The sequence below is a fragment of the Narcine bancroftii genome, chromosome 3 (assembly GCF_036971445.1).
Source record: "Narcine bancroftii isolate sNarBan1 chromosome 3, sNarBan1.hap1, whole genome shotgun sequence".
NCBI lineage: Eukaryota > Metazoa > Chordata > Chondrichthyes > Torpediniformes > Narcinidae > Narcine > Narcine bancroftii.
Window position 1 is genome coordinate 64758232 of NC_091471.1, and position 26454 is coordinate 64784685.

Consider the following 26454-nt stretch of genomic DNA (forward strand, 5'->3'; position numbering starts at 1 on the left):
TGACTGTGTGGCCAACCACAATTATAGTGCTATCTACAAGCTTGCTGATGACACCACAGTTGGCAGAATCACAAACGGCAATGAGGAAGTGTACAGGAGAGAGATAGATCACCTGGTTGAGTGGTGTAACGACAACAACCTTGTGCTCAACGTTAACAAAACAAAGAAGATAATTGTGGACTTCAGGAGGAAGTCAGGGGAACATTACCCAGTCCTCCTCAGTGGTGGAGAGGGTAAAAAACTTCATATTCCTGAGAGTCAGACATCTCCGAGAATCTGTCCTAGAGCCTTCATGTTGATGTAATCATGAAGAAGGCTTACCAGTGGCTATACTTTGTGAGGTAATTTGAGGAAATTTGGTATGTCACTGAAGATTCTCGAAAATTTCCGCAGGTGTGCCGTGGAGAGCATTCTGGCTGGTTGCATCACTATGGAGGCGCCAAATCTCAGGACAAGAAAAAAAATCCAGAGGGTTGTTAACTCGGCCTGCGACATCACAGGCACCAGACTTCACTCCATCGAGGCTATCTACATGAGGCAGTATGTTTAAAAAGACAACTCTATCTTCAAAGACCCTCACCCACGCCCTCTTCACACTGCCACCATTGGGAAAAAGGTATAGGAGCCTAAAGATGTGCACTCAGCAGCACAAGGACAGCTTCTTCCCCACTGCCATCAGATTCCTGAATAATCAATGAAGCAGACACTGCCTTACTTTTCATGTGCTATTGCTTTTTTTTTATAAATAGTTTTGTTGTAAGGTGCTTTATAATATGAACACGATGAACACGATTAAATTTCATGACTTGTTCATAGCAATAAATTCTGATTCTGAAATTAGTGAATTCTTCATGCTTACTAAGTAGTTAGGTATGAAAATGGAAGGAGAAAGAAGAGCAAGATAGTTGTTTGCAACAGAGAAATAGCAGCTGGGAAAATAGATAGATTCCTGTCAGATCAGACAGGAATTGGTTAAACTTGCTGCCCGTGACATTCATTTACATCTGGATCCCTGAAACATTTGTGAGTAGAGGCGAGGGCTGAATTGGGGCAAGTAACCTGAGTGAGAGTAATGGATTTCCTGGGAACTGTGCATGTTGAAGTCCAGTGTTGGTTAAGATGATCAGTAGCTGCAGAAATGGTGTAGCAAATGAAAGTACAAAGATTCAACAGTTAAGACATTGAAAGTGCGAATGGGAGAGTGATTTTTTTCAGGGGGACATAGAAGAAAGTGAATTTAAGTGAGATTAGAGAGGGGCGTGGGAGAACATTTAAATGCAGTGATCAAAGATAGCTATCACTCTATTTAAGATGAGGGTGGGAAGTCAACATGAGACTTTAAAATCAAAACAATTTCAGATAAAGGTTCAGATGTTTATGGAGTGACTGAGGAAGGGCAGAGGGCAGATCAAGGTGAATTGGTGTTTAAGGTCAATGACTGCATCTCATGGTGCAATATTTTAATAAGAAAAACAATGGCAGTAGCTTGGAGAATGCTTTTCCTCATTGTAATGAGTTAAGCTCTGGACGATGATGACTAAAAAAAAGGGTTAGAACAAGGTGAGGTGCTTGGAAAAGAGTAAAGCATCAGAGTAGCAGGAAAGCAATGCTCCTAGGTGGCACAGTGATACAACAGATAGTGTAGCAGTCTCACAGCTCCATTATAGATTCTCTCTCTGGTGCTGTCTTCCATGGAGTTTACGTGTTCTTCCTATAACCACATGTTTCCCTAGGTGCTTCGGCTGCCATGATATCCAAGAGTTGTTGTTTTGTGCACTGATTTGGCTATTGAAAATTAAACTTTGCTTCATTAGCTAATGAAAGAATGGTCAGGAGTGAAATATTGATAGATTAGTATAAGGCAATAGCTTGTGGGGGAATAAGATTGCTCTGAGCTAGAAAAACTCAATGTGTCTAACGACTCCTTCTCTTTTGTAAGGAAATGTAAAATGAAAGCCAAATTTGCAACTGTCCCTGCAAAGGTTTGGGCAGGATAAACATTAGGAGATGTGGAGCCTTCAATTTTAGGGAAGATGTTATCACTCACAATCCATGCTTTTGTTACCACAACACTCTAGTATTTGCAAAGGGCTTTGGCAAATACTAGAGCACCTCGGATGCCCCCCCAAGTTCCTCAACATGGTTATCCAACTGCACGAAAACCAACAAGGTCGGGTCAGATACAGCAATGAGCTCTCCGAATCCTTCTCCACTGACAACGGTGTGAAGCAAGGCTGCGTCCTCGCACCAACCCTCTTTTCTATCTTCTTCAGCATGATGCTGAAACAAGCCAATAAAGACCTCAAGAATGAAGACGCTGTTTACATCCAGTACCGCACGGATGGCAATCTCTTCAATCTGAGGCGCCTGCAAGCTCACACCAAGACACAAGAGCAACTTGTCCATGAACTACTCTTTGAAGACGATGCCGCTTTAGTTGCCCATTCAGAGCCAGATCTCCAGCGCATGACGTCCTGTTTTGTGGAAACTGCCAAAATGTTTGGCCTGGAAGTCAGCCTGAAGAAAACTGAGGTCCTCCATCAGCCAGCTCCCCACCATGACCACCATCCCCCCCACATCTCCATCGAGCACACTAAACTCAAAACAGTCAACCAGTTTACCTACCTCGGCTGCACCATTTAATCTGATGCAAGGATCGACAAAGAGATAGACAACAGACTCGCCAAGGCAAATAGTGCCTTTGGAAGACTACACAAAAGAGTCTGGAAAAACAACCACCTGAAGAAACACACAAAGATCAGCGTGTACAGAGCCGTTGTCATACCCACGATCCTGTTTGGCTCTGAATCATGGGTCCTCTACTGGCATCACCTACGGCTCCGAGAACGCTTCCATCAGCGCTGTCTCCGCTCCATGTTCAACATTCATTGGAATGACTTCATCACCAACATCGAAGTACTTGAGCTGGCAGAGTCCACAAGCATCGAATCTATGCTGCTGAAGACCCAACTGCGCTGGGTGGGTCACGTCTCCAGAATGGAGGACCATCGCCTTCCCAAGATCGTGTTCTATGGCGAGCTCTCCACTGGCCACCGAGACAGAGGTGCACCAAAGAAGAGGTACAAGGACTGCTTGAAGAAATCTCTTGGTGCCTGCCACATTGACCACCGCCAGTGGGCTGATATTGCCTCAAACCGTGCATCTTGGCGCCTCACAGTTTGGCGGGCAGCAACCTCCTTTGAAGAAGACCGCAGAGCCCACCTCATTGACAAAAGACAAAGGAAGAAAAACCCAACACCCAACCCCAACCAACCAATTTTCCCTTGCAACCGCTGCCACCGTGCCTGCCTGTCCCACATCGGATTTGTCAGTCACCAACGAACCTGCAGCAGACGTAGACATACCCCTCCATAAATCTTCGTCCGTGAAGCCAAGCCAAAGAAAGAAGACCACAACACCTATGCAATCATCCACATTAACCTTGTGAAAGCTTTTGGAAGACCTCAAGTCTGATGAACCATTGTTTATAGCTATATAATTACTTGTATACATGAAAATAGACAACTCAATTACCTTTTCTCCAGGATTACTGCTATAAAACATCACACAAGGATACAATTCAGTTGCATCAATCTCCTCAAAGGCTAATTTTGGTTCCTGGAGCAAAAAAGAAAAAAAATTTTTACTAGTAACTAGTATGCCTTAAAAACAGGCCCATATTAGAACTATTTTCCCATCTTACATCAATGGAATAAATCAAAGTTGAAGTGACATTAGTATTTCTTGCCAATAAAAAGTAATACTATTTGGAGGTTGATCAGTTGCCTAGATGTGGGAAAGGTGATGAGAAGCAGACATGAATTACCTCATCAAAACTGCAATTTCCTCTGACCAAGTACAGGTACACCCCGACTAACAACTGTAATTCAGAGCAAAGGATCCTATAACCACATGTTTCCCTAGGTGCTTTGGCTGCCATTACATCCAAGAGTTGTTGTTTTATGCACTGATTTGGCTATTGAAAATTAAACTTTGTTTCATTAGCTAATGAAAGAATGGTCAGAAGCATCTCAGAATGGATGTATGTCAGAATTGTGTACTTTCCTTTTTAGTTAGCGTCCCAGGGTCTGCAGGCTAGGCATGGCCATCTTGATTCCTGTGCACATGTGTGTCTTTGGTTGACACATGCGCTGTGGGTTCGCTTATAGGACTTCAGTTGGTGCACATGCGAGAGTTAGGCACCCTAACAATATTGAACTTGCGCACACGTCAACCGAATTCCAATATGTAAACCGTGCATGGGCCAACCGAAGACTCACTCATGCATACAGGAATCGAGATGGCCATGCTCAGCCTACGGATGTCGACTAACAAGGGAAGTACACACATTTTGGCTCTTACATGCCTTGTTTCCCTGTTATAGTTTGTGAAATATACCGTAAATCGTGTAATTTGTTTTTCTTTTTATGTGTGAATGGACACAAGTCGCATAGGTCACAAGTTGGGGAGTGCCTGTACTTTATAGATCATGAATCTATGGATCTGTTTGTTCATTTCAGCACACAGTGGTGAAAGTAAGCACAATTGTGAGCATTGGAAGGAGAGATTGAATTAAGAAATGCCCATAATATGCAGTTTGATATAATGAGTAACCTTAACTCCACTTCTCCTATGGTTATAGCTATCCAAGTGCAGCTTTGTTATTATGCTATTTTAGCAGATATCCACTTTGAATGTGCTCTGTATCCCAAATGCGCTTATAAAAAAAACACTTGTTGTTTTATACATGCATTCAGTGAATCTGTCTGATTAATCATAAATACAGAGGCCTAATGGTCTCAGGTTACACTAGCAACTGAATTTAAATTGAGTAAAGAGTCATAAATTTAGCAAACATCAAGTATATGACTGCAAAGCCAGCAAGTCAGAAGTGGCTAAATGTGAACCATTGAGATTTACAAATGGTTGGATGCCTGATTACCAGAGTTTTATTGTATTTGCAAAATATTATGACTTGTAACTCATGACCACTCAAGAACAAAATTTCCAATCACTGTACATTTAATTCTAGAGCAGAAGGAAACAACCATCATCGGTCATGAGGCAAGACACAAAATAACTGATCAATATTGCACACATTTGAAATAACTTGCAGCAAATGATAATTTTCTGACTTTGATTGAAAACTAAAAATACAGAGCATTGAAGGATGCAAATCAAAGTAATTTTATTAGCAAGGCTTTAAAGAATATTAAATTGCCCAAATTGCTTGTATTAGCTTCCAGAAAGACCACATGATTTTACTACGAGCAACATAAGCACAACTCAAAACTATCCAACAGTAGCTATCCCCACATAGTGGAATAGAATACTGTCATGTAGAGAAACAAAAATTGCCAGTAAATTCAGTATGCCAGAATTCAAAGCATGTACTTATACAAGATAGTTAGGTAGCATTTATCATCAAAGCGCGCGGCAACTGTTGAGGTCAATAAGATAAACTACAAATATGTATGTATTTGTTATCCACCATGTTCATCACAATCCTCAGTAGCCAGTAGAAATGAATATTTCCAATTCACAAATGAACTGCTTGATATATCAGTCATTGATGACTGACAAACTTTTATCTGGCATCTGACTTTAACTCACTATAGCTATGTTAGGCCATTTCTTAACTTTTGACAGTTATGATAATGTTTTGATTGCAAATGGGATCCACATCAAAATGTACCAGTATGAGTTTCTATACAACTTCAGGAGGCTGTAACATACTTCTGAGTTTCACATTGCACATATCGCAGAAACAATGTTGAGAATTGACCTCATAAACTGTTCTTTAATATTTTGTGAATTAAAAGTAACATGGGCATGCACACCAAAGCAGTGGCCAAGACAAGACATTGGTAAAATTAAATCAAGAATAAGGCAAGATGTTGCTGAATTAATGCATACAACTATGATTTAGCCACAAAAATGGAAATATGTCATAAAAATGCACCCTCCCTTGCTATTTCACAAACATTAGAAAAAAAAATGCAAATATAGGTGTGATGGGATTTGATCATGAATCTAACTTTAATGCTTCAAATCACTTCCCAACCAACTAAATTAGCATAGAGTAAAACTTCAACTAAATTGATAATAATAAAAATTAGTACAATACTCATTTTACTGTGAATATGTAAATATCATAAATCAACATTTTAAATGAAAACTTTTAAATTACATGACTTTATTGAAATGTAAAACTATTATGAATTACATGAGGACTATTTTAAATAAAACTGTTTCTGGGTTGAAATCACATTTATGCATCAGTAGGAAAATGTTGCTTAAAGAAACAATTTATATTATTTGTCTTATTAAAAGTATTCTTTCTGAACAAGACTTTTATATTACCTCATCATTCTTTCCAAACGAAATTGTTCTTGCTTCCACATCCAGAACACAAGTTATACAATCTCCCTGCGTATAGCTAGGGAGAGCACAGCTTTGCTCCCCATTGTGGTAAAGGTTCCCACTATAGGCTCTGTAAAGCCACATATCTGATGTTGTACGATGATTGAAATCTTTGACCGGCCATCGTGAGACTCCGACGCATGTACCTTCATTACCTTTATTTTCCCTGGTTATGTAAAACTGCACATAAATTAGAACAGAAGGTAGACTTGTAGACAATTGAAAGATATTGATATGTTGAAATTGTTATGCACCCAAGCAGAATGTACAGACAGATGCACTCTAATTCTTACTTGCAGGAGCCACACAGGTACACAAGATATAGCAACAATAGTATAAATTAAATTACCACAATGTGCTGTGAAACCAAAAAAAGAATTAATCAAAACATCCATTTGGTAACACTAACTGAGGAACTTTAGTATTCGTATGGCTTGGATAAATCACATCAGCAAAAGTAACATGGAAAGCAAGAGATTTTTTTTAAAGTTCAGTCCTAATCACACTTGAGAAGATAGCTGTGAATAAACATTTTGAACTGCTGTTAACTCCAGTTTAGTTAATTAGGGATGTTCAGAAGCATTCAAAATCAAGTCAGCTATACATTTAATAGGTGGATTCAACAATCCTAAGAGCTGTTAAAAGTGGATAAGCTGCGGAATATCAAAGGATTTTTCAACTGCTTCATGTGTGGGGTTTGTTCTGGATTGGCCACATGAATATTATATTGTGTGAAACTGAACCTTACTATTTTGCATTCCAAGCATTATTTTGCACCCCCAAGCTTACCTTTCACCAATTTTTTTAATCAGAAAATTGTACAATGCAACTCAGAAACTTTTCCACAAAAATAGATTGATTACAATTGTGAACAAGTTCTGATACACTATATTTGGATCTTCATAAACAGCTATTACATGACATGATAAATAATATTGGAGCATTATATAATATCAGAAAATTGGTGAAAGGACAAAACTTGTATGGTACCACAAAGATCTGCACTACAGTTAATACAACAATGTCCACTTAGATAGGATAACAGAGCAAAAAAAACCTCATCAACCTCAACAGTAACAGTACAGGCCCTTCAGCCTGTGCCAATCAATAGAAACCTACTCAATAAACTAAATATTTTCTACCTTACACACATAACCCTCTACTTTTCTTGCTTCCATGTTCCTGTTTAAAAGTTTCTATTGTACCAGAATCCACCACCAACCCTGGCAATGCATTCCAAGTGCCTACTACTCTGTGACATCTCTCCTAAACTTTACTCTCCTAACCTTTTGCAGGTGTCCTCTGGTGTTCGCTACCCTCACCCCAGGAAAAAAAATGCTTGCTGCCCACCCTCTCAGAACCTTGAAGATCTCTATTAAGTCAACTCTCATCCTTTTACACACAAGGCATGTTCTCCAATCCAGGCATCATCATCATCCTGGTAAATCTCCTCTGCACCCTCTCCATAGGTTCCACATCCTTCCTAGAATAAGGTGACCAGAAATGAACACAGTATGGTCTAACCAGAGTTTTATAGATCTGCAACATTACCTCACAACTCTTGAACTACAATCTCCTGACTATGAAGGGTAGCATACTATAAGTTTTTTAAATTACCCTTTCAACCTGCACAGCAACCTTGAGAGAGTTATGGATTTGAATGCCAAGGACCCTAAGAATCCTGCCATTAACTCTTCCTTCAAATTTTAACTTCCAAAATGCATCACTTCACACTTATCGGAATGAAGTCCATCTACCACTTTTCTGCCCAACTCTGCATTATGTCTATATCCTAATTGAAACCAACTGAGAGCTTGGCAAGGCAAGTGTGCAGGGGCCATACCCTAAATGTTACACCTAAAACTTGGTGCGTAGATTCAGGATAAGAGGATGGCTATTCAGAATGTGCCTATTTAGAGTGTTTTGTTTTTGTGATTTTCTATCATGGTCATTGAATCTATCAAGTCAAGTGAGTTCAAAATATATTTTGTTTCCCAAGGAATCAGCGAATTGAGAAAGAGCTGAGATCATGAATCAGCCTTAATACTGAACAGTAGAACTGACATAAAGGGGCCATATGGCTTAATCTGGCTACTATTTCACCTAATAAAACATTTCTGGCAAATCTACATTGAAGAATGACCAGCAGGTCAAATACTTAAAACATTACAAGTAATTCAGAATTTTTTTTACCATAAATGTACAGTATCATTATTACTATAATGTAGATCATATCCTCAGTCTATTGACAAACATAAAAACTAATGCCAATTACATAAACTCATAGAATATTACAGCATAGTAAAGGCCTTTCGACCATGATTTGATGCTGACTTGTGTAAACTTAATCCACAGCAATCTAGTCCTTCCCGATCTCACACCCATAATCCTCCAGTTTCCTTACATCTGAGTCTTGACTGTCCCTATTGTACTAGCTTCCATCACCACACCTGGCAATGTAATCCACTCTCTGACATCGCCCCTAAACTGACGTCCACTCATCTTAAACAGATTTTAACTGGTATTTGCTCTTCTCTCCCTGGGGAAAAGGTGCTGGCTGCCTGCCTATTGAAGCCCCTCATAATCTTATATACCTCCATAGTCACCTCTTCTCCTTCAACACTCCTTAGAGAAAAGCCCAAGATCTGTCAATCTTGCTCCATAAAACATGTTCTCCAATCCAGGTAACATCTTGATTAATGTCCTCTGCACTGTCTCTAAAGCATCTACATCATTCATGTAAAAAGGAGACTGAATGCAATATTCCAAGTGTGGTCTAACCAGAGTTTTATAGAACTGCAATATTACCTGATGTCTCTTGAACTTAATCCCCTGATTAATGAAGGCCATTTCACCCTCTTATCCACCCTAATCAACTTGTGCAGCAATCTGGAGGAATCTCTGGTCCTGGACCCCAAGATTTCTCTGTTCTGCTACACTGTTAAGAATCCTGCCATTAACCGAATACTTTGTTCTAGTTTGTCCTTCCAAAGTGCATCACTTCACACATCCTCCCAAAATTTTATCCTGTGTATATCCTTTTATAACCTACGATAACCTTCTATACCAGTCACTCTCTACCTTTTTTTTTCTGGCTATGCCCCCCTAGGACTCTGTTCAAATATAATGGGCACCCTACCCTGTGAAACAATTAAGTTTTGGTTTCTTTCGTACTTATCTCCTGCCGACTACATTAAAAAATACCTGTTATATGTGGTGAAAAGAAAACAAGGCTTTTACTTCAATGTGCTGAGTCCCCCAGGGAGGCTATAGGGCCCATCATGAATAGTTGTTCTATATTATCCACAATAGATCCAATCTTTGCCTTATCTGCATCTCATAAAAGACCGATTCCAAATGATAAATTTATTGTAGATCAGTTCATTATTGTGTTCTATAATTTGAGTTCTTTACGTTACACACTTGCCTTCCATTGAAAACATCCGGATATTATCGCTGTTGATGCTAAGCCATATCCTTTGCCTCCTGTACCATGAGATAAAATATTTCCCGCTTCCATTACACAGCAAACCATTTTTTCTGGATCAAAGGAGAACTCTTTAATTGGTATATTACCAGTTTCTTTATCCTGTTTATGAAGAAAATACATTGAAGTGAAATCATATGTAGGTACCAATATTTCAATTCTTGGCTGCCATTATAATTTTTCCAATATTGTATCTTGAGAATCATCTTGAAGCTCTTTTGAATATCTTCTGCCTTAAAGGACTATTTCAATTTATAACTAAATTCAGGTTTTATTTACCTTTATCATTTATCTGTCAGAATGTGACTATGAATTCAAAAGGAAATCAAATTTCAAATAAAGTTCTGTTGAATGGGAGGGTGTAAAATATTTGGAAACTTCTCTCATGGAACTAACATACAGATTATTCAAATATTCACTCTTCAATTAACTTTCATTGTGAATTTTCAAATACTTCATATTAGCTGCAAGGAATCGGCACAGAGAAAATGTTTATTTTTTTGTGAAAATTACTAAATTAAATTTTGCATTCACTTAATTTAAGATATGTGGTCGGTCATTATATTATCATGCAAAGAACCTTAATGAGATCTCAGGAATACTAAAGAATTAGAGAAAGCTTTAGAGAGACACAAAAGAAGTTTACTTGCAGGATACCATGTAAGAAGAAATACACATGGAAAATATGAAAAATACAGCCGTTTACCAAGTAACAGAGATTACAAGTGATACAAGTTTTGCAATGATGAATAGCTGGGATGGACCAGACAACAGCATACTACTATATTTTCAGTGGTTAAAGACACTAGAACAATGGCTATAAATTTTGACTAAATACAGAGATTTGGAACAAATATTTATATACAGTTGAGGCAGAAAAAATAATTATCTGAGTGAATAAGTGAAATGAAAATTACATAAATGTTTAAGATAAATGGAAAAAAATTGAGAGACATGGAAACATGCTATGTACAAGCTAGATCATTTACTTTCCTCATGGATTAAAAAAAAACCTCTTTGCCATGTAATATTTAACAAAACTATGTCTTATAAAATTCAAAGATTCCTTTACCTTGAATTATTTCAATTATTCACCCTGAAGAAAATATTTTGGCCATACCTCAGTTGACATCTCCACTTTTTCCAGTTTTTTTAAAGTAAGTGGCATGTCCCACATACAAGCAGAAAGTGAATTGAAGAGCTCCTCCAAAATCTGAAATAAGAGACTTGATTAGCAATACAATTTTGTTAGAATTGTACTTAGTTATGGTAAACTATTGGAAATGGTAGAATATTCAATTAAAATATGGAATAGCCAAAAATATAATCTGAATTAAAAACTACTCTATTACGAGTGAGTGAATAAAATGAAAATTACATAGAAACAGGCCCCTTCAGCCCTTCTTGTCTGTGCTGAACAATTATTTTTGCCTAGATCCACTGACCTGCAGCCAGTTCTTAGCCCTCCATTCCTCTCCCATCCATGTATCTGTCCCCAAATTCTTCTTAAATGTTAACACTGAACCTGCATTCACCACTCTGTGTGAAGTTCACCCTCATGTTTCCCCTAAACTTTTCCCCTTTCACTTTTAAACGATGTCCTCTAGTTTGCATTGTTATGGAGTCCAGAGGACCCCAAAAACCAGCAACAATAGATATGCACTACAACATAGGGTTACTTAAACAAAAATAGTTTTTAATTATATTTGAACAAAAATAATTAAACTTTAACTTATTACTTAACCTACTTACTTAACCTAACTACTTAATCCCCCCTCTAATACTAAGTGCAGGTGTGTGTAATGTATATTTAAGATTAGAAAAGTTCTTTGGCTCACAGTCCAATCTCACTGGTTGCACGCAATTCTTGTACTGTGCACAGAAGATGATTTAATGATTTAATCCCTGGAGGCCAGGGATTGGTGCCAGGACCATTGTTGTTTGTCATTTGTATCAATGATCTGGATGATAATTTGGTAAATTGTAGCAGCAAGACAAACAACAATGGTCCTGGCACCAATCCCTGGCCTCCAGTCTGAGAAGCAATCATCCACCACTACTCTCTGGCTTCTCCTGTCCAACTATTGTTAAATCCAGTTCATTACTTCAGCATGAATACCTAGCGTCTGAACCTTCCCGACTAACCTTCCATATGGGACCTTGTCAAGAGACTTACTAAAGTCCATAGAGACAACATCTACTTTCCTGGTAATCTCCTCGAAAAACTATAAGATTTGTTAAACACGACCTACCATGCACAAAGCCACATTGACTATCCCTAACCAGTTTCTAGCTATCCGATTAATTTTATATCCGATATCTTAAAACACCTTCCATTAATTTACTTACTACTAAAGTCAGGCTCACTGGCCTATCATTTCCAGGGTTACTTTTGGAGCCTTTTTTAAACAATGGAACAATGTGGGCTACCCTCCAATCCTATGGAACCACACCCCATGGCTATTATTTTCCTTTTATGTGAGAATAAAATTTCCAATTATAAATCATTAATTTCAATTTAAAATCATTCATCAACAAAGTACTTATATCCATTACAGGTAGTCCCTGACTTACGATGGGGTTCTGTTCCGGCACTCCCATTGTAAGTCAAAAAATTGTAACTCGAAAAATACCACACAATTTTTTGTACTTCATTATTACTTAAATACAGCAACTGCAGCATGACTGAGTTAGCATCACAAAAGATAATGCTGTATGCTACGTTTGTGTGATACTGCCATCGCCCAGAATTGCGCAAGAATTGTGTGCCGCATATCGGAGGAGCGAGGACACATCAGAACTCTAAATTGAAAGTATAGATTCAAACCATTGTAACTTCAAAAATTCGTAAGTTGGACCTTTGTAAATTGGGTCTATCTGCAGTTTAAAGAACTTTAACATTAGAGTTATAGCATGAAAATGTGTCCTTCCAGCTCATGAGCCCACACCTCCCAATTACACCCATATGACCAAGCTTTCTCCCTGTTTACAACCATTCAATTTTTTCTGTCTCTATACCTTGTAATTCCTATTTCATCCAATGCTGCCATTGCACATGAGAGGAAAGGGAATGAGAAAAACACCAAGGATAAATATGGAGTGGTATTGTAGCTCTGAAGTTTTTGGATCCTTATCTTCTGGAAATTTGTAAAAAGATCAACATTTAAAAATAAGATTCAACTCCTTCTGCCACACAAATCCAAAGCTATACACATACCAAAGAGTGACAGTTATTAGCGTACCAGGAACCTGGGTTCAAATCTGGTACTGTCTATAAGGAGAATGTATGTTTTCCCCATGGCCTGTGTTGGTGTTCTCCATGTGTTCCAGTTTCCTCCCATCCTCCAAAATGTACAGGGCTGGTCTGTTAATTGGGAGTAATTGGGATGCAGTGTACACGGCCCTGGAGGGCCTTCTATTGAGCTGTACTGTTAAAATTAAAACAAGAAAAAAATATTTTCTACTGTTTTAAGAACCAATAAGGATGAACAAGATTTTGCTTCTGAACTGTAATGGAGAAAATAACTGATGAATTCAGAAGCAGCTCATCTGCAATGTCACATTAAATCATCTCAATAATGATGAAACTAATTTTAGAACAATTTTCCTCATCAACAGAACCCTTCGACAACCTAATAAAGATTTTTGAAATTTCTGGAAGAGATTCCTAAATGTTAGTTCTAACATGAACATAAGTTATTTACTCAAAGTCACTGAAACAGACCTTTCGGCCCACTATGTTCATTTATACTAATTCTCTTTAGTAGTACTTGGTCCATAGATTTCTATGCCATCAGAGATTTAAGTGCTTGTCTAAATATTTTTCAAATGTGCAAGTTTTTCCTTCTACCAATTACTCTGATGGTAAGATAGTTTTTTCATAGATCTCTCTAAACTTCTTTCCATTTGGTTTAAGATGCATCTGCTATTGGGAAAAGTTTCCTACTTCTACAGTCTATCTAGGCCCCTCATACTTCTGTATACCTTCATCAGCTCCTCGTTATGCTTCCACCGCCTGAAGGAACCTTAACCTTCATGGTCATATTTTATGCCTTGGTTAATGAAGACAAGCATTCCTTATGCCTCTTCAGATTCAGATTTATTGTCAGAGTACATACATGACATCACATACAACCCTGAGACTCTTTGTCCTGCAGGTGAGGCAGAATTACAACTTATTGGTAGTGAAAACAAAAACTGTATACTTTGTACACATGTAAACAACTGACTGTGTAATACAGAGAGGAGAGAAAAAAATGTGCAAAAGTAAGAGTCTTTAAATGAGTCTCTGGTTGAGTTTGTTGGTGAGGATTCTGATGGTGGTGGGGAGGGGGAAACAGCTGTTCCTGAACCTGATAGTGCAAGTCTTGTGGCACCTCTACCTCTTTCCTGATGGCTGCAGCAAGAACAGAGCATGTGCTGGGTGGTGTAGACCCTTGATGCATCCTGATGCTCTCCAAAGGCAGCGTTCCCTATAGATGTTCTCTATGGTGGTGTAGCAGACTTCAGCAGGGATTTTATCTGAAGGCTGCCCTGGGAATTGGAGTCAGGTGACTCAGGCAGTTGGATTTGAAAAAGCTTAGATCAGCAGGAAGCTGATTGGGCAATAGAGATCAAGTGATCCAGGAAATTTGTGACACAGGGTGGTATTAATTCACTTGAACAGCAATCTAGAGAGATGGTACCTTTTGAATGGAGTTCCACACAGTAAGTAGGAAATTCACAACTAACTAGTTCCCCCCATCTTCTGTTGACCGTTAAGAGGGCTGCACTATAGATCCCCAAAGAGATTCCACTTTCTATTAAAAGCTTTATTGCTATGACATCATTTGAACAGCTTCTGAGCATATCCTTCCTCATTATTGCAGTAAATTAATTAAGAGAAATTGAAAAATCTCTTAAGAGATCCCTAGGATCTTATTGAAATCTCCTATAGTTCTTTAGTAAAATTCATGAATGTTCAAGTACACCAAAAAATCTTACCTCCTTAATTTGGTTGGGTTCAAAGCAGGCGGGCAACAGTGACTCCAAAATATGTAATGCTAACAATTTGGTACGCAGATTATGTACAAGTGGATCACCTGGGGATAAAGTTATTATGTAATTTTCATTACTGGCTTATAAACCCATACAAACAATTAGAAATCATACATGGTACTTTTTGAATGAAAAAAATCTAAAAATTATGAATGAACTTGTGTACCAATCTATCAAGAAAATATATATATAATATAGTATGAGTTTAAATTAAACTGCTAAAGTAACAAGTAGCTCATTGGAAGTTTCTGTGAGGTAGGCTTCTGTGAATCTATGATCTCATCACAAAACAAACACTATTTATATTTCAAATCTGATCAATAGTCTTAAAAGTCATTTCACTTTTTCCTTTAAGAAAAGTGCTTTAGTCTATAACAGTTAAAATCTTATTTAATCTAATCTACAGAGCTAATTAATCAAAGACAAAAAGTTGTTGGGAAGTGCCATCATGCTCTGCTCAGTTGTGAATATATGACTTTTTTCATTTTGTGTTATTTTACCAGACACCTTTGCAACTTTTCTGGAATTATATAGTGAGCTGTCTTTGTAAAGAGAAAAGACTTTTCAGATTACCAGGAAAAAACATTAATGAAAAGGAAAAAAAATCCATAGGATTAAATGATTATATTCCTGATAACAAAAAAGCTGCATTGTTACACAAAGATTGATTTGAATCGTGCAAGTACAATTGCAGTCATTTCAGCCCATTTGTGTAGCCCAATTTACACCCAATTAACCTATAACCCCAGTATGTTTTAAACAGTGGGAGGAAACCGGAGACCCAGGGACAACACAGGGAGAACATATAAAGTCCTGACAGACAGCATGATATTCAAACTCCGGCCCCAATTGCTGGCACTGGAAAGGTGTCGCACTAACAGCTATGCCAATCACGCCGCCTGAAGTAGTAAAATGTGACAAAGCATCTATTCCGAGAATTATCAAATAAAACATGATACTGAGCCAGAAGGAAATTAGGGCAGATGACTTGAAGAATAGTTAGATTCTAAGAGACATAATTGAGGATAGACGATAAGAGGCAGAGAGGTACATGAAGGGTATTCTAAAACTTCAGGCCTAAACTACCAAATGTAAAGCAATTGCATTAAGATAATTAAAAGGCAAAAATTGAGAGTGCACAGATCTTGGAACATTATAGGGCTGGAGGAAGAAGAGAGCCCAAACAGGATACAGCAAGGCAATACAAGGATTTAAGAATAAAAGATAATGTAATCGATTGGGAAATCAAGTTCAACAGTTGAAGAGCAATCAAGACGAGGTGACCCAAATATTTCTATAAAAAGGGATTGGGTGGTGGACCGGTCATTGTCAGAATGGACTGAGTCAGAGTGGAAAGGGTTTGGCTCAACCTGCTTCGATAAATTGGGAGGTAGTGGTGCAGGAGTTGAAATATGAAAGGGCTACCTTATTCGAGGAACAAAAATGATGCAGCAGGGATGCACAGGTAAGGGCAGGTTTTAGATATATTTTTCCTCTTGTCATTAAACAGTGGGAATGGCAGCCAAAGCAGGGGAATGCGCCTCTTGTCGAATGTGCGTCATAAGGGAAGCCAGCAGTATCCCTGATTACTTAATCAGCGAGGTGCATCCAGCTGCAGCTCCTTCCAAACCAAGTTAAGGAATTGGAGCTGGAGATGGATGAACTCCACATCATTTGGAAGGCAGAGGGAGTAATGGACAGGAGTAACAGGGACACCATGGCACCTTGGGGGGCAAGAAGAGAGTAGATGGGTGACAGTCAGGAGAAAGAAAGGGAACATGCAGGCAGTGCTGGGCAGTCCTGTGGCCTTCCCCTCAATTAGAAGTATATCATTTTGGATACTGTTGGGGGGGGGGGGGGAAACAACCTACCAGGGACAAGCCACAGAGATCGGTTCTCTGGCATGGAGTCTGGTCCTATGGCTAAGAAGGGAAGGGAGGAGAATAGCCGAGCTGTAGAAATAGTGGATACCTTAGTTAGGGGGACAGATAAGAGGTTTTGTGGAAGAGATCGAGTATCCAAGGTGATGCGTTTCCTCCCTGGCGCCAGCGTCCGAAATATCTCAGATTGTGTTCACGGCATTCTTAGGAGGGAGGGTGAGCACCCAGATTTAGTGGTTCATATAGGGACCAATGACATGGGTACGAAGGGTAAAGTGGTCCTCCTAGGAGAGTTCAGGGAGTTAGGCACTAGGTTGAAGGACAGGACTTCCAGGGTTGTGGCATGGCTACCCATGCCACGTGCTAATGAGGTGAGAAATAGAAGGATAATACAGTTTGACATGTGGCTAAAGACATGGATTTGAAGGGAGGGTTTCAAGTTTTTGGATCATTGGGTTCTCTTCCAAGGAAGGTGAAACCTATTACGATGGGATGGTCTGCATCTGAACTAGAAGGGGATTAATATCCATGTGGGAAGGTTTGCTAGTGTTGCTCCAGTGGGTTTCAAATTGCAGTGAGATGAGAACCAGAGCAAATGTGGGAGTGGAAGAGGGAAAAGATTATGTCAAAATTGCATGCACCGTTCGAAGTCAACAGGTTGTACATGGTGTAAATGATCTGAGGTGCATCTACTTCAATGCAAGGAGTATTGTAGGAAAGAAAGACAAGGTTAGAGCATGGATTGACACATGAAATTATGACATTATAGCCATTAGTGAAACTTGGTGGTAAGAGGGGCAGGACTGGCAGCTCAATGTTCTGCACTTCTGTTGCTTTAGACATGATAGAAGAGTTTGTGGGGGGGGGGGGAGCTGAAAGGGGAAGGAGTGGCATTGCACATCAGGTAAAATATTACAACTGTACTCTGGGAGTCGGACAAGCAGGCTCGTCTACTGAGGCTATATGGGTGGAGCTGAGAAATGGGAAAGGTATGACCACCCTCATGGGGTTGTATTATTGGCTGCCCAATAGTCAACAAGTATTGGAGGAGCAAATCTGTAAAGAGATAGCAGACAGCTGTAGGAAACACAAGCTTGTAGTAGTAGGAGATTTTAATTTTCCACATATTGACTGGGACTCCCATATACTAAGAGGGCTGGATGGCTTGGAGTTTGTCAAAGGTATTCAGAAAAGATTTCTTAATCAATATATAGAGGCAATACTGGATCTCCTATTAGGGAATGAGACAGGACAGGTGATTGAAGTATGTGTAGGGAAACATTTTTGGTCCAGAGATCACAATGCCACTAGTTTCAAGTTAATTATTGAGAAGGATAGGTCTGGGCCTCGGGTTGACATTCTAAATTGGAGAAAGGACAATTCTGAGGAAATGAGAAGGGATCTAGAATGCATGGATTGGGATATGTTGTTTTCAGGGAAGAATGTGTGAAGTGGAGGACCTTCAAAGGTGAAATTTTGAGTGTAGAGAATTTGTATGTTTCTGTCAGGATTAAAAGCAAGGTTAGCAGGCATAGTGAACCTTGATTTTCAAGGGATATTGGGGTTCCGGTTCAGAAAAGTGGTATATAGCAGGTATATGTAACATGGAGCAAATGAGGTTCTTGAAGAGTATATTAAAAAAATGCATTTTTCAGGAAGGCTAAATGAAGACATGAGGTTGCTTTGGCAGACAATGTGAAGGAAAATCCTAAGGATTTCTACAGGTATATTAAGAGTAAAAAGATAGTATGAGACAAAATTGGTCCCCTTTGAAGATCAGAGTAGTCGGCTTTGTATCGAAACAAAAGAGATGGGGAGATCGTAAATGTTTTTTTTACCCTCATCAGTATTCACTCATGAAATGGGCACAGAGTTGTGGGAAGTAAGGAAAACAAGCAGTGATGTCATGGAACCTATACAGATTAAAGAGGAAATTTTTGCTGTATTAAAGCAAATAAGGGTGGATAAATCCCCAGGGCCTGACAAGAAATTCCCTCAGACCCTGAGGGAGGTTAGTGTAGAAATTTCAGGGGCTCTGGCAGAAATATTTAAAATGTTCTAAGCCATTAATATGGTGCCAAAGGATTGGAGGGTAGCTCACGTTATTCCATTGTTTAAAAAAGGCTCCAAAAGTAACCCTGGAAATTATAGGCCAGTAAGCCTGATGTCAGTAGTAGGTAAATCAATGGAAAGTATTCTAAGAGATCGGATATACAATTATTTAGATAGCCAGGAACTGATTAGGGATGGTCAACATGGCTTTGTGCATGGGAGATCATGTTTAATTAATCTTATAATAAGAGTTTTTCAAGGATGGTACCAGGAAAGTTGATGAAGGGAAGGCTGTGGATGTTGTCAACATGGAATTTAGTAAAGCCTTCAACAAGGTCCCACAGAGGAGGTTAGTTGGGAAGGTTCAGACGCTAAGTATTCATGGTGAAGTAGTGAACTGAATTTGACAGTGGCTGAACAAGAGAAGCCAGAGAGTAGTGGTGGAAGATTGCTTCTCAGTCTGGAGGGCTGTGACTAGTGGTGTGCCTTAGGGATTGGTGTTGGGATCATTGTTGTTTATCATCGATAAAGATGACAATGTGGTATATTGGATCAGCAAGTTTGCAATTAACACTAAGATTGGAGGTGTTTTGGACAGTGAAAAAGATTTTCAAAGCTTGCAGAGGGATCTGGACCAGCTGGAAAAATGGGCTGAAAAATGGCAGATGGAATTTCATGCAGACAAGTATGAGGTTGCATTTTGGAAGCACAAACCAAGAAAGAACATACATGGTAAATGGTAGGGAACAGAGGGACCTGAGGGAATAGATACGTTATTTCCTGTAAGTGGCATCACAGGTGGATAGGGTTGTATAGAGAGCTTCTGGCATATCAGCCTTCATAAATCAAAGTATTGAATTTAGGAGTTTAGATGTTATGGAAAAGTTGTATAAGACATTGGTGAGGCCAAATTTGGAGTATTATGTGCAGTTTTGATCACCTAACTAAAGGAAAGACATCAAGAAGATTGAAAGAGTGCAGAGAGATTTACTAAGATGTGGCCTGGATTTCAGGAACTGAGTTACAAGAAAGGTTAAACAGGTTAGGACTTTATTCCCTGGATTGTAGAAGAATGAGGGGAGATTTGATAGTATTTATAATTATGAAGGGGATAGACAGAGTAAATGTAGGTAGGATTTTTCCACTGAGGGTAGGTGAGATACAAATCAGAGGACACGGGTTAGGGTTGAAAGGGGAAAAGTTTAGGGAGAACACAAGGATGAACTTGTTCACACAGAGGTGAGAGTGTGGAACAATCTACCAGCTGAAGTGGTGAATGTGAGCTCAATTTTAACTTTTAAGAAGAATTTGGACAGATACATGGTTGTGGGAGGTATGGAGGGGTATGGACTGGGTGGAGGTCAGTGGGGCTAGACAAAAAATGGTTCAGCACAGACCAGAAGGGCCAAAGGGTTCTGTTTCATGCTGTAATATTCTATGGTTAAATATTGTGACATTAACAAACCAGAAACTAAATATCACAAAAGACACCAAGATTACAAACAATCTGATTTAGTGTCATACATCTGCTAATGAGAGGGATGGATGCTCTGTTGCAACAATGTCAGTCCTCCCACTATCTCAAGTGTGACATTTCTTCTCATTCAGTTCTGTGCATCTAACAAAAGAATTTAGTGACTGTAAATGGATCAAATGTGACAAGATACAATCAGGTGTGTTAGTCTGCATGCAGAAACCAACATCCAGTTGAGGAAAGTACGGAAGTTCACTGTTAAGTGCAAAAGTGGTAACAAAATAACCATAAATTTGGAATACATTGCAGAATGGTTCTCTAGCAATATAGGATAGATTAGAGTGGAACCAAGCAAGTAGGAATCAACCTATCTAGATGATAGCAGAGGCACTGGAGGGGATGATATGATCAACTCATCAAAGGCTGCAAGTTGAGAAGTTTAGTGGCAAATGAATTACCTTTGTCATAATAGACAAGATGCTAAGTTTTTGGTACAGTGACAAAATCCAAATGGAATAGATCTGGGAAAATTGGGTACAAATCTGGTTTGTTACAATAATTTAAGGAAAATGGGGCAATAGTTTGTAGGATTACAAGTATAATATAATTATTAGGATAATTAAACCATCTCACCTGATGCACTAATCCCTGAAGCTATCAATAAAATTGGATCAATCCATTTCACAGAAACTGTATTATTCTGCATGCCCCTGAAGGAGATAACACGACGCAAAAAAACAAGAAAATCTCCCAACTGTGTTTCTATGATTCTTCTGCTATTGATAAAATCTATTCAGAAGAGAGAAAAAAAATAAAGGATATGTTATTAACAGATGGGAGTAAATCACAAATGATTAAGCTCATAAAATAACTTCTATTTAATCAATGCATTATGAATTTCATATAAAGGAAATTGAGGATGCATTGAATTAATGTCTTTGAAGATTAAACAGTACACTTTGTGTAGCAACAATGATCTAATGGAAAATACAAATATTGATCCAATGGTGAAATGGCATGAACAGAAGAAAATACTACCCTTAATGCAACCCTAAAAAGATCACAGCAACGGTATTCTATGTCAAAGAAAATGTAGCATTTGTATTGTAGAAGTTGAGACCAAGATATACACTTAAGGTCGAGTTCAAGGAGCTGTGCTTTACAGACTATTTTGAGCTGGGAATACCACATGGGATGGTTGGGATTCCAGGTAATTGCAATTAATCAGCACATACATTAAAAACTTAATAGATGAATAACAGATTCACTCTGCACAAATATTTTACAATGTTCCATTCTTCTGCATCCCATGAACACAAAATTCAGAAAAATAGCACATTTGGTTGGTTAAATTAATTGAATGTCATAATCTTGAGCTACATCTGAATTGAAAGGCCATATTTTTTCAATTAGACAGAATACATTTTCTAAAGTCCACAGTGCTACATTAAATTACTATTACATTATAAAACACAAATATTCTTTGTAAGTCTTTAAGAGGGAAATTATACGTGATTCATGTTATAACTGATTCAGAACACCATGTTTCCAGTTCAAGTTCTTTTCTGTTATTCCATAACAGAAGAGCCCCATCACAAGCAATCAAATTTTACATTATTTCTACATAGAACAAATTTGCTATTATTTTATTTGCAGTGCATTAATGGTGGTTAAATATTAATTAAAACTGCAGTATGCTTTTGGTGTGGTTACAGCCTCACTTTATAGATTCTGATGTGAGTCACTGAACCCTCGAGAAATGAAGACCCATGTAATCTGATATTAATTCATTTTTACATATAGACTATATATTAATTACATTAGTTTCAAACAGCTGCATGAAGATTAGAGTTAGGGATTTCTATCAATACAATACCAATAACTAAGCAGTCACATTTAAAATGCTGGAAACACTCATCAGTCAAAAGCACCTGTAGAAATTCTCTGTTACAGCAATGACAATGTGTTTATTGTCCTACGCAGATGTACAATATAACTATGTACAAAATTCTTACTTGCTGCACTCAAACAGGTAATTTTTTTGTGGAAAAAAAACATTATGATTCTGGATGTCTTCTTGAGGCAATATCTTGCATAGATATCTTCAATGGATGGGAGGTCGAGGAAGAGATCAGGTTGACGGTAGTTAGAGAACAAGAAATAAGGAACAAAGAAAATTCTGAAATGAGGGCAGTTAGTGAAAGACAAAGCATACACTAAGGCTGTGAGATGCAGCGCTGTAGGAAATGCCCAGCTGGTCAGGCCAGTTAATAAACTATTATAGGTGAATGATCAACAGCAGAACTGGCCTAGCTCTTGAAGAGAGAAAGTGAGATACCCAATGTTGTATAATTTGATGAAGTCCAGAAGTCTACAGCAAGTTTTAACAAGCTTATATTGGCCTTGTTGTAACAGTTCAGGAGTTTTCAGATAGATCAGTGTGGGAGTCAGATGGAGAATTAAACCAGCAGGTAACAAGCAGTTTGAAGTCACTCCTGAAGATTGAATGCAGGTATTCTGCAGTCATTCATTCTGGATCTGGTTTCTTCAATGTACAGGAGTCCATACTGTGAGTACCAATGCAGCAAATTAGACTGAAATAAGTGCAAAGAAATCATTGCTTCATGTAAATAAAAACTATGAGTATAGATGACACTTTCCTTATGCTAATATTAAAGTATCATCTTCCAAGCGTGAGCTACGATATCCCAAATTTAGATCTCTTTAAACCGATAAATCAAACTCTATGGCTGTTACTTAATATAGTTTTAATTCATTGATAGAACAGATAAACATTTTGCATAGCTTCACCACAAGACTTTCATAATGGTGAATAACAAAGCATTTACTGTATAAAGATACAAAGATATATAGAGATGCAAGAGGAATTTGAAGAGATACAAAAGGTATTAAAAAAGATACAAAAATTCATAGAAAAATTTCTCCTGCTCACACTTCCTTCACATCTTGTAGAATGAGAAGGCAAGCACTTAGCCTGGGTGGATATTATGACAGATTACATTATAGTCACTATGGTAACACTACAAATAATAATTCTCTTAAAGAGACAGACACAAAATTAACAAGAATAAAAAATATAAGGTTTTAACCTTTACATTCCGGCCCCTAATTATTATAATAGACATTAATGGCTAATATATAATTACTATTACAGATGTACAAAGTAAATAAAGTAAGTATAAGATTAGAAATCAAAACTTTCAGCTTCCTGTAAAAAACAGATTTTAGTAATTTAAGTAACCAGTCTTGGTTCTAATCTGCACTTGCCGAACTAATCCTTTCTCGTCTGGAATTGTATCCACAATTTTCCCTACCAACCAAGAACTTCTTGGTGAAGAATCATTCATGATAATTACAATATCTCTGTGTACAAAATTGCATTTAGTTTTAGACCATTTTTGTAGTTGAAAGATATTCTATAATCCATCTTTTCCAAAATAAATCTGCAAGAAATTGAACTTGTTTCCATCTGTCTTGCATAAATATCTTCTTTTTGAAATAGACCTGTTTTTTCATGCATAAGAAATATGAAATTCCATAGCTAATATAATTGGGTGTTTCACTTCTTATGGCATTATTATTTTTTCCAATCTTCCTCCTACTCTCAATACACCATTTCCAAGAATTGGATTTAGCTTGTAAACAAGACTTTTTTTGTAACACTCAGATTCTTCTTCAATTTTGATATCTTGCTATCAAACACCCTTTTCTGACAAAAAACGAATTATCTCCAATTCAGCATTCTCCAACTGTTAGGTAACAACTCTTCTGAGTCTTCAGATTCTCTTTCTTGAAACAATTTAAAAGCATGGTTTTTAACCTAAGAATCCATGCTACTGCTTTTTACTAAACAAAACCATGAAGTGATAGTGTTAATTAAGTGATTGGATAATTTTCATTAGATATTTGAATAGTATTTACATTAGTGTTTTGGATTGCAGGATAATCCATTGAAATTTCTTTTAATTCTTCCAGATTTTGAAGCCACTCTTTTTGAGATCGCAAAAGAAATTGAGGACCGGACACCTAAGTGTTGGTTCTTTTTCAGAAAAGATTGAACTTTTGATCCTCGTGAATACAGATTAGCTGGTTTATTCACTGTTTAAACATATCGCAATTGATTAGCATGAAAAACCTTTTTTATTTCATTAACTGTGTTAGTCACAAAGGTATGAAATTTGTGGTTTTGTTAATGTATTTAAGCACTGATGTACTATCAGTCCAAAACATAGAGTCTGCTAACTCCATCTGTTATTCTCTTCTTAACAGTGTCCATTTTACTCACCATAATAGCTGCAGTCAATTCCATTCGAGGTATGGTATTTTAATGGAGCCACTCTGGCTTTTCCCATTAGAAATCCACAACGTACTCGCTCTTGGTTGTTTCGTAGTACTAAATAACTGACAGGACCAAAACCACTTTCACTTGCGTCAGCAAGGTGGTATAACTGAGCAAATGTAGCAATTCCAAAGTCTGTTGGTTTAAAACATCTGTTGACTTCAAAATTTTCTATCATTTTAAGACCCTCAATCCAATTTACCTATTCTGGCATAGTTTCATCCCATTCAAATTTACTTCTGCTCAATTCTTGTAGCATTTGTTTGGGTATTAATACTACCGGTGCCAATATTTCAAAAGGATTGTATCTTGAACTTACAATCAAAAGAATACCTCTTTTTGTTCTTTCAAAACAGTTTTTAATTTGAAAACCATTACCATTACACCCCTAAAATTCTTTTGACATGAGGAACATCATAATCCAAATCAAGATATTTTATATCCTTTCCTCTTACTGCCTCAGGAATTACAGCCAACACATCTCAACTGTTGCTAATCCATTTCATAAGGCAGAAACCTTTATTACAGATCTCCTTTAACTCTTGATAAAAATCTATTGGTTCTTTTTCTGAAACCACCGAAGTAAGACAATAACCACAGAAATTATTTCTGCTGATGCTTATAAGCTGAGAACTAAATTGCTCTTCATTATCTTCTGCACATTTCCTCAGAGGAAAATTTCCACAACTTGGTGACAAAGTTGCTCCAAATAGATGAACGGTCATTCTGTATTAATTCATGTCTTTACTGTAATCTCCATGAGGTACAACAATCGTTTAAAAAAAGTCATGTTTTTTTTAATGGTACTTTTACTTGATGAAACATCGCTTCAATATCTGCAGCAAGTATATTAGGCTCTTTACCAAATCTTATCAGAACACCTATTAAAGTACTGGTTAAGTCAGGACCTTGTAGAAGTTGAAAATTCAATGAAACTCCTTGAAATGATTCTCAACAATCAAATACTACACAGTTTCTTCTTTCATGGATGTATAACTCCTTGATGAGGTAGATACCATTTTTTACCAGTTTTACGTTCCAAGATATTTTCTGATATCTTTTCTTGGCTATCATGTCTAACATGACATTTGCATATTCCAAATGTCCAGCTGGTCAGGCCAGTTAACAAACTCTTACAGATGAATGATCAACAGCAGAACTGGCCCGCACTTGAAGAGAAAAAATGAGATACCCAATGTTGTAGAATTTGATGAAGTCCAGAAGTTCAAACAAAAGATGAGGTTTTATTCCTCAAGCTTACATTGGGCTTGTTGTAACAGTTGAGGAGTTCACAGATAGATCAAAAGTTTGGAGTCACTCCCGAAGATTGAATGCAGGTATTCTGCAGTCATCCAATCTGTATCTGGCTCTTCAATGTGCAGGAGTCCACATTGTGAGTACCAAATGCAGCACATTAGACTGGAAGAGGTGCAAAGGAATCATTGCTTCATGTGGAAAAAAAAACTATATGGGTACCTGAATGATGGAAAGGAACAAGGTAAAATTTCAGGTGTTGTGACTTCTGCAGTTACATGGAAAAGTGCTGTGAGAAAGGGAGTGGTTGGTGGAGATAAAACATTGGGCCTAACATTAAAGTCATGGTACGTTAGAATGAGAAACAGAAGCAGTCCTTTGACCAGTACCCTAAGTGGAAATTATAAAAGGAGAAACAACCACACCTACAAATAGATAATTTAATGTTTCTCCCCCCCCATCTTCAACCAGAAAATTCTAAAAAGAC

The 26454-nt window shown here is 37.8% G+C and overlaps 1 protein-coding gene across 7 annotated transcripts in view; it reads right to left on the reverse strand.

The window, feature by feature from the left end:
- LOC138757224 (probable E3 ubiquitin-protein ligase HERC1) overlaps nt 1-26454 on the reverse strand; it is a 309739-nt gene that overhangs the window by 151404 nt on the left and 131881 nt on the right. For all 7 annotated transcript variants that reach the window (XM_069924220.1, XM_069924216.1, XM_069924219.1 and 4 more), the window contains exons 31-36: nt 20987-21142; nt 14894-14991; nt 11031-11123; nt 9851-10012; nt 6364-6603; nt 3535-3618 (exon numbers count right to left, since the gene is read on the reverse strand). In XM_069924220.1, the coding sequence (XP_069780321.1) occupies nt 3535-3618; nt 6364-6603; nt 9851-10012; nt 11031-11123; nt 14894-14991; nt 20987-21142 (833 nt within the window). The remainder of the gene's footprint in view (nt 1-3534; nt 3619-6363; nt 6604-9850; nt 10013-11030; nt 11124-14893; nt 14992-20986; nt 21143-26454) is intronic.